This window comes from Sus scrofa, chromosome 12, assembly GCF_054392235.1.
Source record: "Sus scrofa isolate SSC_HxYL_T2T_F1_AM1 chromosome 12, Sscrofa_HxYL_maternal_Yorkshire_Landrace_v2.0, whole genome shotgun sequence".
Taxonomy (NCBI): domain Eukaryota; kingdom Metazoa; phylum Chordata; class Mammalia; order Artiodactyla; family Suidae; genus Sus; species Sus scrofa.
The window spans coordinates 57,311,986-57,327,620 of NC_139394.1; the positions used below are offsets into that span (position 1 = coordinate 57,311,986).

A 15,635-nucleotide genomic window follows, 5' to 3' on the forward strand; every position below is an offset into this window, starting at 1 on the left:
CACTGTCCTCCAGGTGTCCTGGTTTGGCCTCGCCCTTCCTTCTCCCGAGGCAGCCCTTGTCCTCCCAGCACCTGGTGACGGAGTTCCCGAAGCCACAAACAAATGGACTGGAGATGAAAGTGCAGTCCATTTCATGTCACGGCTCAGCGGTTAACAAACCTGACTAGCATCCATGAGGACACGGGTTTGATCCCATCTCTTGGTGGGTTGAGGATCCGGCGTTGCTGTGAGCTGTGGTGTAGGTCACAGACACGGCTTGGATGCAGTGATGCTGTGTAGGGTAGGCCAGCAGCTGCAGCTCTGAATGGACCCCTGGTCTGGGAACCTCCATATGTCGCAGATGCGGCCCTAAAGACACCCAAATACACACACACAAAGAGAAAATGCAGAAAGAAGAAAGGAGTGGGGCGGAGAGCGGGTGAAGGGCCTGGGCTGCTGTGTGTGGACCTGGGGCAGGTAGAGGGGTGGGCAGCTGAGTGAGACAAGAAAGAGGCAGAGACATTTTCTATGCTTTTATTTATGAAACGCTTGCTTATTGAACTGATACAAAGTTAGTGTCTGTAGCAGCTGTGGAGGGGGTTAGTGTGCATGCCCCCCTCCACCGGCAACCCTCCCCACCCTTGGGGGCTGAAGCCAGGAGTGGCTCCATCCTTTCCTCCACCTTGGCAATAATGAACGGGGAGAGGCCCTGGGGCACGGAGGGGGTTCCAGGGCTGGAGGACAGAGGACGGAGGGAGAGATGGGAAGGCCCAGGGCACAGCCTGCTGCTCCAGGAGTAGGAGGCAGGCCCCAGGCATCCAGGCAGGAGTCGTGCTTCTCCTTTGCAGCAGTGGTTCGAACTGGGCATCCATCGAGGAGAGTGAACTTCTCCGGGACCCTCTTCTGCCTCCCCAGCCCGGGGGGTGGGAGTCTCCTCTTTGGCTGCCTCTCGAAAAGGGTCCTCTGCGACATCTCTAGTCCCCGCCAGGGACCTGCCTCCCCCAGGTCTCAAAAGCACTGCCCTCGGTCCTGAGGGGCAGGGGGCAGGGAGCCAGATGCCATGGAGCCCAGGGACTGGTGGCTTCTCCCGGGCCAGAGCCATGGCTATGTCCACACTTCTAAAGGGATCATGCCCTCCTTGCTCCCCCGGGGGGGCAGCAGAGACTCCTCCTCCAAGAACTTGAGCGGGAAGTGGACCAGGTGGCCCTGGACCTGGGTGAGTTCAGACCGGGCCAAAGGAGGGCTGACCGTGGCCAGGGGCTCCACGGCCACGTACTCCCGGAGCGCCCGCAGGGAGCGTGTGGCGTTGGATGGCAGGCAGCGGAAGATCTGTGGGTGGGGAGCATGGGAGCCAATAAAGCTTGGGGAGACTCTGCCAAGGGTTCAAGTCCAACTGGGCTGAATGCCCCGACTCCCTACGCCATATCCCCCCCTGCCGCCAGTGATCCTGAGCCACTGAAGCCCATGATGTGTCCCCAGATCCTCATCCTCTTCTGAGATGGGCTGTGTGTGGTGACTCTCCTCTGCCCCACCCTGGACAGGATCAACCATGAACTCCCCCTGCCGCTCCTGCCCCCGCCAGCCCCCTCTGCCCCCACCTGCTCATAGATATTGGCATTGCTCTCGGCTATGTCTTGCCACAGCTGGAAGAAGTTATCACAGACAGGGTCTCGGAGATCCAGGTCCGGTCGGGCATCTGCCCCCAGAATCGCGCTGCGGGAGAAAGTGGGGCTAGATTAAGATCCTTCGAGAACCCGACTACCAGAAAAGGTATGATGTCCCTCCCCAGGTCATTCAAAATCGACACAATGCTGAACAGTAAAGGAAGTGTAAACCAGTCCGACCAAACTTGAATTTGTCTCTACTTTGGTGACTATTTTAATGCTTTAAAAACTACTGATATTTTGGGAGTTCCCTTCTTGGCTTGGCAGTTAATGAACCCGACTAGGATCCGTGAGGACGCAGGTTTGATCCCCGGCCCCGCTCACAGGGTTAAGGATCTGGCCTTGCTGTGAGATGTGGTGTAGGTTGCAAACGCGGCTCAGACCTCAAGTTGCTGTGGCTGTGGGGTAGGCTGGCGGCTGTAGCTCTGATTCGACCCCTAGCCTGGGAACCTCCCTATGCCATGGGTATGGCTCTAAAAAGACAAAAGACCAAAAAAAAAAGTTTACTTTTCTTAGAATGTAGTTGATTGTTTCTCCTTTTTTGGTATCCCTGCTTTTCTGTTGTCCTAAACTGGATTAGCCTGCCTCTTGGGAAATCCAGCACTGCCTCCAAGCAATCCTCACACCTGCTCAAGAGGCAGACTCTCCCCGCTTCCCACCTCCCCTCATCCCCTTGCAGCACCCCAGCCCGGCTCTACCTGAAGCAGTGCTTCCGCAAACTCAAGGCAAACCTGCCCGCCTGATATTCCGCTCCGTCCATGAGAGATGGCTCCATCTCCGTGTCCTCGATCAGCACGGCCAGCTCACTATCTCTCTTCCCCAGCAAGCTCCGGTCATTGATGTTTGCTGAGCCTGGGGTGGGTGCAGGATACTCTGTGTCCTCCTGAGCCCATGGGAACCCCCCCACCCCCACCCCATCACCTCTACCCCAGCACCCCTCTTCTTCTTCTTTTCTTTTTTCTTTTTGTCTTTTTAGGGCCACACCCTTTGCATATGGAAGTTCCCAGGCTAGGGGTTGAATCGGAGCTATAGCTGCCGGCCACAGCCACAGTCACAACAACAGGGGGTCCGAGCAGTGTCTGCGGCCTACACCACAGCTCATGGCAATGCTGGATCCTTAACCCACTGAGCGAGGCCAGGGATTGAACCCACATCCTCATGGATGCTAGTTGGGTTCACTACTGCTGAGGCATGATGGGAACTCCGAGCCTTCTTTTCTTTTTTTCTTTTTTGGCTGCCCCGTGGCATGTGGAGTTCTCAGGCCAGGGATCAGATCCAAGCCACAGTTGTGACCTTTGCAGCTACAGCTGCTAGGGATACTTAACCCACTATGCCGGGCCAGGGATCGAACCTGAGTCCCAGCACTTCAGAGAGGCCACCGATCCCATTGCACCACAAGGGAATGCCCAACATGCCTTCTTTTGCCCCACCCCCCATTCCTAATTAGGCCTCAGCTGCTGTCTCCATCCCCCGACTCCATCCCGTTGCCCCTGGCAGGGCCCTGCTCCACTTCTCCCCAGCCTCCGCTTGCTGCGGGGGGCCCCAGATCCAGCACTGACCAATGATGACTCTCCGGTCATCCGCAATGAGCATCTTGCTGTGGATATAGATGAGCTCTGAGACTGGGTGCCCGCCCAGCTCTCCATGTGTGCGAAGCCCACAGATGGAAATATAGTCTCGCCATGCTGTCCCCACTGTGAGAGATGGGGGGAGGGGGGAGGTGAGAGGTGCCCCTGGGGTGCAGGTGGAGCCCTGTACCATCCACCTCCTCACTTCAGAAGCCCTCGAGAGTCCAGTCTATTTATTTTTTATTTATTTATTTATTTTTTGTCTTTTTGTCTTTTGTTGTTGTTGTTGCTATTTCTTGGGCCGCTCCCGCGGCATATGGAGGTTCCCAGGCTAGGGGTTGAATTGGAGCTGTGGCCACCGGCCTACGCCAGAGCCACAGCAACTCGGGATCCGAGCCGCGTCTGCAGCCTACACCACAGCTCACGGCAATGCCGGATCGTTAACCCACTGAGCAAGGGCAGGGACCGAACCCGCAACCTCATGGTTCCTAGTCGGATTCCTTAACCAATGCGCCACGACGGGAACTCCTGAATGCCCAGTCTATATACTTCTCCCTGCATGAGTGGCAGCCTCCTTCCCTCTGCCCCCGGGGTCTCCAGCTCTTCAATCGCCCCCTCCCCCGGGGATCCAGGCCTTGAATCCCCAACCCCCAGCACTCACTAGCTGCTTTGAGGCGATGAAGGACTGAATACTCCCCACGACACAGGGTCCTGAGGGAAAAGAATAGGTGACGGAGGTCGAGACTGGGGGAGCGGATGGGGGCTTTAAGGGTAAAGGTGGACCTCGAAAGTCCAGCAGGAGGGGAGCCAGGATAGGGGCACAAGTAGGATGGGGCTGTGGAGGGCGGCGTGTGGCGGGATGCGGGGGTCACCTGTAGGTAAAGTGCAGAATGGCCTGGATGGAGTTACCACCACCTGTGGAGATGTCGCCCTCAAACCCTGGGAGCAGGGGCAAAAGCACGTAGACGCGGAAGCACTGCCCCTGCCTGGGGAGGGGTGGAGTCAGAGTTGTGATCCGTGCCCGCCTCCCCGCAAGCTCCACCCCTCCTGTCGGGGTAGGCCACGCCCACCCCCAGGCTCCACCTTACTTGTGCGCCTTTAGGATTCGGTCCACAATCTCATCGCCCACCTTGTTCAGAACCGTCCGCCCATCTGAGCAGCTAATGAAGAACTGATTCTGGGGCAGGAACCCAAGGGAGAACCTCAGCAGTCTGGTCCTGGCGCCTGCCCTCCGCTCCCCGCTGCCTTTCCCACACCTAGGCTGCAGGCCCCCGGCCCCAGGCTTCCTCAAGGACTGGTCCCACCGACAGTCTAAGTCTCCCTCCTGGGACGTCCCCTCTGTTCTCGGCCCCACCCTCACCCCGTCAGACCTCAATGTAGAGGAAGTGCTGGCTCTCCCTGATGGTGTGCAGGTAGCCATTGAGGATAGAGGCCTCCAAAGTCCCCGCTGACCAGCGGTCCACCGACCGCAAGACCTGCGGGGACGGGGAATACGACGTGGTGGGTGACCCCGGGAGAGGAGGGCTCTGCAGGGGGGCTCTCGGGTCAGGGAGAGGGGGCTGGGGCAGCGGGCTGAAGTCGGAGCCTCACCTGCACGGTGGCGCACTGCCCTCCCGGCAGCACGAAAGGGAGCTGGTTTGCGGTGCTGATAGACTTGGGCAGCAGGTAGGGGTACATGGGTGTCTTGTACTTGGCCTTTGTAGTCTGCAGCGGAGGAATGGCAGGGTCAGCGGAGGTGGCAAGCTGCCTCTGGCTCCCTCCCAACCTCCGCCCCCGCAGGAGGGAGCCAGCACCTTGGTGAAATTCCAGCGCTGGATAAAGTGCCGGGCAAGGTCCCTGGCAGGTGGACCATGGACTACCACCCCGACGTCCCGCCATGGCATCCGGGGTGTGGTCTCCCTGTCAATGAAATCTGAGGGTCCCGGGAGAGTCAGCAGAGGGGCCAGGGATGGTCTCTTGGGGACACTCGGGGCAGGGAGGAGGAGGTGCTCACCAGAGGGGAGGCTGCATTACCCTGGACCCAGCTCAGCCCATCCTCAGTCCCAGCCCTCGGGGGCTTTGGAGAGGGACCCTTACCTTCAAAAGGCCGATCCAGCTGCACCCAGTCCTTAGTGATAAGATTGCTGTAGTCCTTGCCCAGCCAGAAGAGTTGGTTATGGGAGAGGTCTGGGGTGTCTGCAGAGTCTGAGCTCGAGGTGGGAGGCTGTAGGGGGAACACACCCAAGCCCAGGGCAGGGAGAAGTCATGGGGCCATGCAGAGCCAGGCCAGAGAGAAGAAAGGAGCACTGGAAGACTGGGAGACAGAGAGACACAGAGAGTAAGAAGGAAGCAGAGGCTTTGATTCCCGGGCCCTCCCCTTCAGCTGCATTTGAAGTCCCTAGAGGAACGGGGTGGGGGGGCTGGAAATGGGGAGGGGACTGGGTCATAGTATCTGCAAAGCAGGTGCTTGGGGGTCCCAGAAAGGCCAAGGACTGAGTGTGGGCTTGGAATGATTGAGGGGAAAGGCTGAAGCCAGGAAGGGGTGGGGTGTAGGTTTAGGGTTAGCTGGGACTGGGGGAGCCCAGGAAGGCCTTGGAGGGGTTACCTTGGGGGCAGTTGACTCCGAGGAGTCCCCAAGGTCGGTCAGTCTGTAGTGTAGGTCATCCCAGCGGCCATAGGCGAGGTCCAGCCCCCCCAAGAAGGCCACTACTTGGTCCACCACCAGGAGCTTCTCATGATGGGCCCACAATGTCACCTGGTCTGGGTGGCGCATCACCTAGACCAGGTATGGGTGGTGGGGTGGAAGAAGGCAGAGGAGGTGTGTGCGAAGGAAGAGTGGAAGGATGAGCCATCCAGGGAAGGGGCAGACTGAGGGGAGGGGAAGTGTGACGGGGGGGGCTGTAGGGGAGGGGTCTCTGAGGGCCATGAGTCACCTTTATGTTGGGGTGCAGCAGCATCAGAGCCCTCTTGCTATAGCCACTGTTGATGCCCAAGGCCAACTCCACTTCCTTGAACAGCAGTACGGATACCTGGACACCCTCCTCCTGGTGGTCAGTGAGGGAATCAGATCCTGATGTCCCTCGGAATGACTGGTGTCCACCCTCCCAAACCCTTCCCCACCCTCAGGATTCCTGTATGTTCTTCCACGGCACCTGGGGATCCTCAGTGCCCTGCCGCTTACAGCCTGCTGTCATGCTTACAGCCAACTTCGATGGAATACCATCCATCGGCTTACCCACTCGTCCATCCACCTATCCACCCAGCTACCTAGAATGATTTTCATCCATCTTCCCAACAATTTACTCCTCCCCTATCTACAATCTATCATTCATCTATCTAGCCACCTACTCTGCTATTGATCCACCGTCCCAACCTCTTATCCTTCCATCTCTCTCCCTTTCCATCCTCTCTCCATCACCCGCGAATCCTTCCTCCCATCCGTCAACATCTATGGATGCCTGCAACATAGCAGACATACTGTGCCTTGGATTGGAGCTAGTGATATCCATCAGCCCAGGGAGAGAGACAGACATGTACCCCCCCCCCCCAGGTAACACAATAGATGTTTGGGTACCAGGAGGGAAGTCTATACCAGGTAGAGGAGAGGCAAGAACAGGGAGGTGTCAGTTGCTCTTAGGGAAGAGGAAGAGATGATGTCTGCCAGACACTGAGCCAGGATGGGCACATTTCCGCCTCCTCAAGTTTCAGATTCCCTACCTTCCCCATGTGCAACCCCCTCTGATCGGTCTCCACCCACAGGCAGCCCCTCACCACACCTTCCCTCCAACCTGACCACTCTCCTCACCGCCTTCTTCTTGAGCATAATGTCCAGTCTCCAGTCATCAGAATGGGCTGGACGCTTCAGGTAAATCTCAGGACTCAACCTGGGATTCAGGGCAGGGGGTGAGGGCAAGCTAAGCTCCCAACAATAGTCACTCCTCCCCTTCCCTCTTTTTCGGACCCATGAGCGGATCTGTCACCGGCCCTATCCTACCCCGGCTTGCTCGGGCTTTCCCCCCACTCACCACCAGTCTGTGATGAAAATCTCTTCTTGAGCTCGCAGGATGGCATCAGCCACAGCAGCAAAGTAACCTGCCCCATTCACAAACCTGGGGGGGAGGCCAAGCCAAGGAGGTCAGAGGACTCAGAAGCCAGAAAGCTCTGGAGAGCGAAGACCGGAGGACAGTCATGGGTCAGAGGTGACAGCAGGGTCAAAGACCAAGAGTGATCAGAGAGGTGTCAGACGGTATCAGATCTATCAAAGTGGGATAGATTTGCCAGTATGAGCTAAATAAAATTACAAATCACAACAGATACAATACACTAAAGAAAATGACTGAAGATTGGGAGAATTAATACATCATATATAAAGAGTTCCAAGAAAACAACAATGAAAAAACATACAAGCCAACTGGACAAAGAATAAGAACTGATGGTTCACAGGGGAAATTAAAATGGCCAATCATAGGAAAAGATGTTCAATTTCATCACCAAACAAGGAAATTGATATTAAAATGAAACAACACTTTTAAAATTCACTAGATTTCCAAAATTTCAAACTGCAGCTAACATTCAATATTAGCATATGAGGAAGTGAGCACTCTCACAGACTGTGAGACTATACTTTGGTTTTATACCCTTTTTAGAGAACAATTTGGCACCACCTATCAGACTATTAAATGCACATGCCCCCTAATACCATTAAATGTACTTAGTAATTCTGTATCTAGGAAGACATTCTATTAAACACTTAGAAAAACTGTGTTCAGTGCAGCATCGTTTATAAGAGAGAAAGTGAGAAATAATGTAAATACCTAATCTCTAACACATGCATTAAGTGAAAAAAATAAAACAGAAGAGAGTACATGATCTCATTTATGTTAAAACAAAAACTAACATGCATGCATGAGCATGCGGAAATATGCAAGTGAAGATCTCAGAGAACAAATATCAAACTATTGCCAGGATTACTTTTGGGGAGAAATGGGATTGTTGGGAGGGGGTGTAGGGAAGAAGTAACTGCTGGGTGGGTAAAGGCTTGTGGAATGAATTTTAATTTTCCACTTAATGTGTTTCTGTATTGTTTGACTTTTAAGAACTAACAATCCCATACGCTGGTTAAGAGCAGGGTCTTTACCCAGATTGCCTGGATTTGAATCCTGGTTCCACTGTTACAAGGTGTGTGACCTTAACTCCCCCTTGCCTCAGTTTTCTTTAAAAATTTTTTTTAACTCAATGAATTTTTTTTTCTTGCTTTTTAGGGCTGCTCTCGTGGCATATGGAGGATCCCAGGCTAGGGGTCCAATCAGAGTTGTAGCCGCCGGGCTACACCACAGCCTTGGCAATGCCCGATCCTTAACCCACTGAGCAAGTCCTCATGGATCCTAGTCAGATTTGTTAACCGCTGAGCCACAAAGGGAACTCCCAACTCAATGAATTTGATTACATTTATAGTTGTACAGCGATCATCACAATCCAATTTTATAGCATTTCCATCCCCCCCACCCCCTCCCCACCCGTCTCATTTGGAAGCCATAAGTTTTTCAAAGTCCGTGAGTCAGTATCTGTTCTGCGAAGAGGTTCCTTGTGTCCTTTTTTAAGATTACCCACATAAGCGATATTTTCTTTTTCTTTTCTCTTTTGTCTTTTTAGGGCTGCACCCATGGCATACAGAGGTTCCCAGGCTAGGGGTCAAATCAGAGCTGCAGCTGCTGGCCACAGCCACACCGCCACAAAGCCAGATCCATCCCGAGTTTGTGACCTACACCACAGTTCCTGACAACACTGGATCCTCAGCCCACTTAGCCACGCCAGGGATCAAACCTGTGTTCTCCTGGATACCAGGCAAGTTCTTAACCCTCTAAGCCACAACAGGACTCCTCAGTTTTCTCATCTGTAGAGGGGTGATAACAACTGTACCTCCTCTTGGGGTTGTTGTGAGGATTCATTAAGTTCACAAATATAAAAACCTCAGAACAGTTTCTGGCTCATATTGAGTGCTGCATGAGTACCAGCTATGATCAGTTCTTATGTTTAAAAATAAATCTCTTGGTTCCCGGTGGTGCAGCAGGTTAAGGATCTGGTATTGTCACGGCTGTGGCTCTGGTTACTGCTGTGGCAAGGGTTCGATCCCCCAGCTGGGAATTTCCACATGCCGCAGGCCTGTCCAAACAAACACATAAACAAACAAACAAACAAACATCTCAACACCACCTCCAAGAAAAAAACAGTATCCATGACTCCCCTCTGCCTAAGATAAAGGTTAACTTCTTCAGCTTAGCAGGAGAGGCAGTGATCAGCCCTGCTGACCTCCAGACACTTCTCTGGTCACTGCTCCTAGCGCTACGACAACAGTCTTTGTGGTTCCCAAATACCCCAGATTATTTCTAGCTGCTGACTGCCCTTCTCCATCTTCTTTATCTTGCTAAGGTGAACCTCAGGGTTACTGCCTTCTGGAATCCAGTCCTGGCATACTCTGCCTGGGCAGATACTCCTCCTCTTGGCTTGGTACCCTGTATCTACCACCAGCATGGCAAATTCCCATTGTTTTGTGATTGACTCACCTACTGCATCTTAGCCCTGCCGCTGGACCTGGCACATAGCTGGTGCTTAGAAAGTGTTTAATAAATGGCGAATAGATCAGGCAGATTTGAGATCTTTGAGAACAGAGAAGATCAGCATGGTCAAAGGAGGTTAAAAAGTCACAGGACAAATCAAAACTACTGTGAGGTGCCACCTTACACCGGCCAGAATGGCCATCATCAAAAAAGTCTACAAACAATAGGGAGTTCCCAACGTGGCGCTGCGTAAACGAATCCAACTAGTAACCATGATGTTGCGGGTTCAATCCCTGGCCTCACTCTGTAGTTAAGGATCCAGCATTGCCGTACGCTGTGAAGTAGGCTGGCAGCTGTGGCTCCAATTCAACCCCTTGACTGGAACTTCCATGCGCTGTGGATGCGGCCCTAAAAAGAAAAAAAAAAAAAACGAAAAAAAGCTACAAACAATAAAGGCTGGAGAGGGTTTAGAGAAAAGGGAACCCTCTTATACTGTTGGTGGGAACGTAAATTGATGCAACTGCTATGGAAGACGGTGTGAAGCTTCCTCAAAAAACTAAAATAGAACTCCTCAATTCCCCGCGTGGTGCAGTGGAAACAAATCCGACTAGGAACGATGAGGTTGCGGGTTCAATCTCTGGCCTCGCTCAGTGGGTTAGGGGTCTGGTGTTGCCATGAGCTGTGGTGTGGGTGTCAGAAGCGGCTCAGATCTGATGTTGCTGTGGCTGTGGTGTAGGCTGGCAGCTACAGTTCCAATTAGACCCTTAGCCTGGGAACTTCCATATGCCATGGGTGCAGCCCTAAAAAGACAAAAAAAAAAAAAAAAAAAGAACTACCATATGATCCAGCAATCTCACTCCTGGGCATCTATCTGGAGAAAATCATGACTTGAAAAGATATATCCACCCCCATGTTCACTGCAGCACTAGTCACAATAGCCAAGACATGGAAGCAACCTAAATGTCCATCATCACCAGAGGAGTGGATAAAGAAGATGTGGTACATATATACAATGAAATATTACTCAGCCATAAAAAATAATGAAATAATGGTGTTTGCAGCCAACATGGATGGACCTAGAAATTGTCAACTAACTGAAGTTAGTCAGACAGTGAAAGACAAACATCATATGATTATCACTTATATGTGGAATCTAACAAAAGGATACAAACGAATTTATTTGCAGAACAGAAACAGACTCAAAGACTTTGAAAAACTTATGGTTATCAAAGTGGACAGATGAGGGGAAGGGAGGGCTGGACTGGGGGTTTGTGATGCAAGTGGTCTAAAATTGGGTTGTGATGCTGGCTGTACAACAATAAAGATAATAAAAGTAATTTTTAAAAAAAAGGTCACAGGAGGTCAGAGAGGTCAGAGATGACCAAGGGTGGGGTTCAGAAAGGTCAGCGTGGTTAAAGAGGTCAGGGGTCAGGGAGATTTGAGAAGTCAAAGGGGAAGGTTATTCAGGTCAGAAGGGGTTACAGGAGATAAAAAGGATCCAGGACTCAGAGAACACCAAAGGGCTCCAAAAGGCCACAGAGAAGTTCAGAAAGGATGTCAGTGTCTCACCACCGGGCCAGGGTCCCAGGCCGGGGTGGAGCGTAGCTCTCATGTCGGTGTAGCTGGATGAAGTCTCTGCCGGGGCCCTGGGCCAGCTCAGTGATCTCCTGGGCCCACCACCGTGCCTGCCGGTAGCTACTGCACTTGAGAATCAGGGACCTGGACAATGAGACGGACCACAACCCTCACCCTCCATGGCTCTGGCCTGGCCCCCAATCCCCCCTTTAGCTATTACCTCTTCCCCACCTCCTCCCTTAGTCCCTGCCTGACTCCACAGGAACAGGGCATAGATCTGCCGTATTCCCAGCTGGGTCTCTGGCACTTAATTTTGTGCCAGCCACTCAGGTTTGGTGAATGAATAAATGAAGGAAGGGAGTGCCCTTTCTTTCTTTGTTTCTTTTTTTTCCGCTCTCTCTCTCTCTTTTTTTAAGCTTTTGAAGGCCACCAGCCTACACCACAGCCACAGCAATGCCAGATCTGAGCCATGTCTGTGACCTACACTGCAGGTCACGGCAACCCCGGATGCTTAACCCACTAAGCGAGGCCAGGGATTGAACACGCATCCTCATGGATGCCAGTCGGGTTCAGGTTCGTAACTGGCTGAGCCACAATGGAAACTCCCCGAGTGCCCTTTCTTTTACACCAAGAGTCCCTCCTGCAAGCTTACACTGAACCCCCTTTCTCTGGGTCCAGCCTCTAGGAGCAGTCCTGAGTGTCCAGCTAGAACCTTTCTCTGGTTCCGAATCATGGCCTTAGGGCCCCAGGCTGGCTCTTCACTCAGCAGGTTTCTGTCCACACCAGGGGGGGCCATACCTGTGAGAGGTATCGATCCGGACCCCGTGCCGTGCCTCTGTGCTCCTTTTCCCCACCTGCACCTCAAAGCCAGGGTCGAAGAGCTGAACAAAGGAGATGGCGCCGGTCTCGAGGCACATGTACAGCAGGAAGGAGTCCTTCACCACCAGCCACCTGGAGCGGAAGAGCTCCGACCATTCCTCCGTGTTCTTGGGATCCCCTTCCACCACCCCCACCCACGGCCCAGCTGCTCTGCTCAGGCCTCACCTCTTGGACCAGCGGTAACAAACTTGGTCTCGGCCACAGCAGGTGAGGCCAGGAACGCGGTGGCCACCTGAGCGCTTCCGGATCACCCCCTCCCTGCGGGGAAGACCCGGAAGAGATGCTGAATGGGGGGATCCAGACCCCCAGTCTACCCTATTCTCAGGCCAGGAGGGATCCATCCAGAGGCGGCTGGGGAAGGGGTGTCAGACTCACAGTCCTTTGGATCCAAGGTCTGGGATAAAGGACAGCTGGCTGACTTCCAGAAACTCTGTCTGCAGCGGAAGAAAAAGGCTCGGAGGAGACACTCATCGTCAGCCCCTCAAACCCAACCGACCCTGGTCCCCGTCATCCCATGCCATCTCAAAAGACCCAGCCCCCCAGCCCCTGGACCTCACCATGGCGTGGTAGTTGCGGTAGAAAGACATGGTCAGGAGGCAGTTGAGGTAATTCTCCAGGTATTTCTGAAGTAGGGATGGGAGACAGAGACGGATGGGACCAGGACCATTTGCACCCCAAACGCCTTCCCAGAGGACCTCCTGTCCAGTCCCACCTGTTTGCTGGATGCATGTCTGGTGGAGCCCTCAGGACCTGCTCGGGGTAAAGAGGGCATCTCTCTGGCAGCCACCTCTCGGTCTGGAGAATAGGCAACGGCAAAGCTGTGGAAAGGATGGCGCGATGAGAGTGGGGAGCTGGGTGCCTGGGTCCCTGAAGCCCTGGAGAGGGGGTTCAGGGGGAGGCCTAGAGGCCGGCAGAAGGAATGCCCCCTACCCTGAGAAGGGAGGCAGAAAAAGGTTCAGGAGGCTGCCAAGGGCATTTCGGGCATCCAGCCCAGCTGGGATGTTGGCCCAGAACCATGGACAGGGTGAGCTGAACAGGGAAGGTTTCCTGGTGACCCGGGTCAAAGGAGGGGACCCAGGGGCCAGAGGTGGGGGAGGAAAGTAGCTGGGGAAAAAAAATGGTTGTGGCCTGGGGATGAGGCAGGCAGAAGGCAGTGACGGGGGCTGGGGGCTGGCAGCCCGGGCTGCCCGAGGTGAGGGGCACCTGCCCTTCCCAGGAGGCAGTCTGGTCCCCCCTCACCGAGCCAGTGGGAGCAGACTCATCAAGACTTTGTGTCTCAGGAGGTCCCGATGCAGCTCTTGAAAATGACGGAACTTCTTCTTGGTTGTCCAGGTAAAGTCGCCGTGAGTCAAGCGGACAGAATAGAGGGTGCAGGTTCCCACCTGGGGGGGGGGGGTGAGGAACTGAATGCTCATTCCCTGGATGGGTGGCAGCCCCCCACTCCGACCAGCCCTCCCCTGCCCCCTCCAGCCACCTTGGATCCACTGGTGTATCTTTCAGTGCCCACCACCTGGGCTATGACAGGGACCCCAGGGGCAAACACCAGGGGGTGCATTTTCAGGGGCTGGAGGTCGTAGATGGCCAGAAAGGGGTGCATCCGGTCAGCTGGCAGGAAAGAAAGCAGAAGAATGTGGACCCCAGGAGGTCTCAGCGCCCTCCTCCTCCTCTCCTCCGGGGCTGTCGTCGGGGTGTACCTGGGTCCTCTCCCTCCCTCAGAGTGTCCATCTCATCCCGCTCCATCTGTAACTGGCTCGAGTCCAGGTCATCCCCAGACGGGAAGAGGCTCTCGGGGGTCGCCGCCATCCTAGGAATACGGGGAAGCTTCGGGAAGGCGATCTGCTCTGCAGAACCCTGTCTCCCATCCCATCTCACGGTCCTCCGTCTCCCGTCGGTCCCTCATTTCCCCCCACCCGGCTCCCGCTGACACCCATCCTCTCCCTGATAATGGCCCATCGGTCTGCAACGCATCTAATCTCCATCCCTTATCTCGATCCTTCATCCAGAATCCCTGAGCTCCGCCTCCAGTCCCCTAACCAGCGTGCCGAGGAACACCCGGCCAGGCCCCGAAGGAAGGCACAGCAGAAGCCAGGGGAGGGACCCCGGGGGTTGCAAAGGGCCCGGAACCGCCGGGATTCCAGCCAGGCCAAGCCAGCTGGAAGAAGGGGTCCAGGCGGGAATGAGGAAGTTACGCGTCCCCGCCCGGGAGGGAAACCCCGAAATCTGAGCATGGGGCTGAGTCCGGAGGCCCCGAAGCCAGGACCCACTCCCGTTCCCGCCCTGTTTCCCGGGCCCGGGACCTCCGCGGCGCCCCCTCCCAGGTCCCCTCACCCGGGCAGCCGGAGCCGGCGAGGGCGCGGCTTCGCAAGCAGAGGGAGCGGTGCAGAGCCGGAGCGGGAACCCACACCCCAGCGGGCCGGGGCGGGGCGGGCGCTCAGGGCCTGCCCCCGGGGGCGGGCCGGCCTCGGGCCTCACCTCCGCGGGATTCTCGTCCGGCCTGTCCCGCCCCCGCCGCCCTCGGCCCGCCCCGGCGTCCTTGCGCGCTACCGGGGACTGGGGGCCGCCCTCTGCGCCTCGGGATCGCGCAGCAGGCTCCGAGCATCCGCGCGGCTCTGTCCACCCGGCTGTCCCGCGCCGTCGATCTGCACGTGCCGGGCCGCAGCCCTGTGGGCGCTCGGCGCTGCGCACCCTCCTCCGCGCGGGCGCGGGCCCCCGGGGTCCCCTCCGGCCGCCCATCCCGCCTGGGCCTCTGGCCGGACTCACTTTGCAGAAGCGACCGGAGAAATGCCCGGGCCGGCCCAGCTGGCATTTGCAGATGGAAGGAATGATGGAAGCCTTGAGGACTGGTGGCCACTAGTTCATTAACGTACCCAAGTTTTCTTTCATTCATTCCTTATTGCACGCTTGCTCTGCGCCAGACACTGGGCGTACAATAGTGAACAAGACTATCACAGCACCTGCTCTTCTGGAACTTACCGAAGAGCAAACAGGAAAACAGGCTATTTTTCAGGTTACAAAAGACAAAATATTTCATTTTTTAAAAAGTAGATTTATCTCTTCTGGATGGAGGAATGGGTTGATGGATATTTCTTGATAGACATTTGGGTTGTATCTAGTTTTTGTCTATATGACTACAGCTGTTATAAACATTCCTGGGTAAGTCTTTGTGTAGATATGTCTTCATTTCTCTTGGGTAAATAGCTAGGAGAGGAGTTGCTGGGTCATGTAATTGTATTTTAACTTTTTAAGAAATGGTGAAACTCATTTGATTCCTAATTGTACACATTTAAAATATAGAGACAGTGAAGAAAGTGTCAAACGAAGACTATTTTTTTTTTTTTCTAGGGCTGTACCCATGACATGTGGAAGTTCCCAGGCTGGGGGTCTAATCAGAACTGTTGCTGTGGGCCTACACCACAGCTGCAGCAACACAGGAT

The 15,635-nt window shown here is 54.7% G+C and overlaps 1 protein-coding gene across 5 annotated transcripts; it reads right to left on the bottom strand.

Annotated features, from left to right (window-relative positions):
- Positions 1 to 499: 499 nt before the first annotated feature.
- On the bottom strand, positions 500 to 14,890 carry PLD2 (phospholipase D2). 5 transcript variants are annotated; one of them, XR_014821733.1, is made up of 25 exons: positions 14,674 to 14,842; positions 13,896 to 14,005; positions 13,676 to 13,806; positions 13,441 to 13,583; positions 12,914 to 13,019; positions 12,759 to 12,824; positions 12,577 to 12,635; positions 12,367 to 12,459; positions 12,121 to 12,273; positions 11,317 to 11,466; positions 7,216 to 7,299; positions 6,996 to 7,074; positions 6,124 to 6,234; positions 5,796 to 5,966; positions 5,288 to 5,504; positions 5,005 to 5,123; positions 4,802 to 4,915; positions 4,582 to 4,686; positions 4,300 to 4,388; positions 4,084 to 4,197; positions 3,873 to 3,922; positions 3,203 to 3,337; positions 2,342 to 2,495; positions 1,578 to 1,692; positions 500 to 1,308 (listed from the first exon to the last, which is right to left on the bottom strand). XR_014821733.1 is itself a non-coding variant. In XM_084985854.1 (25 exons), the coding sequence occupies exons 2-25, from the start codon at positions 14,002 to 14,004 to the stop codon at positions 1,084 to 1,086; spliced, it is 2,802 nt and encodes a 933-aa protein (XP_084841980.1). In that variant the 5' UTR covers position 14,005; positions 14,674 to 14,890; the 3' UTR covers positions 500 to 1,083. The 5 variants fall into 5 exon arrangements, 2 of the variants coding, with proteins under 2 accessions (XP_084841980.1, XP_020923448.2); XR_014821731.1 differs by lacking the exon at positions 14,674 to 14,842 and adding an exon at positions 14,530 to 14,611 and having other exon boundaries at positions 4,572 to 4,686; positions 5,288 to 5,414; XR_014821732.1 differs by lacking the exon at positions 14,674 to 14,842 and adding an exon at positions 14,530 to 14,611.
- Between the last annotated feature and the right edge of the window lie 745 nt (positions 14,891 to 15,635).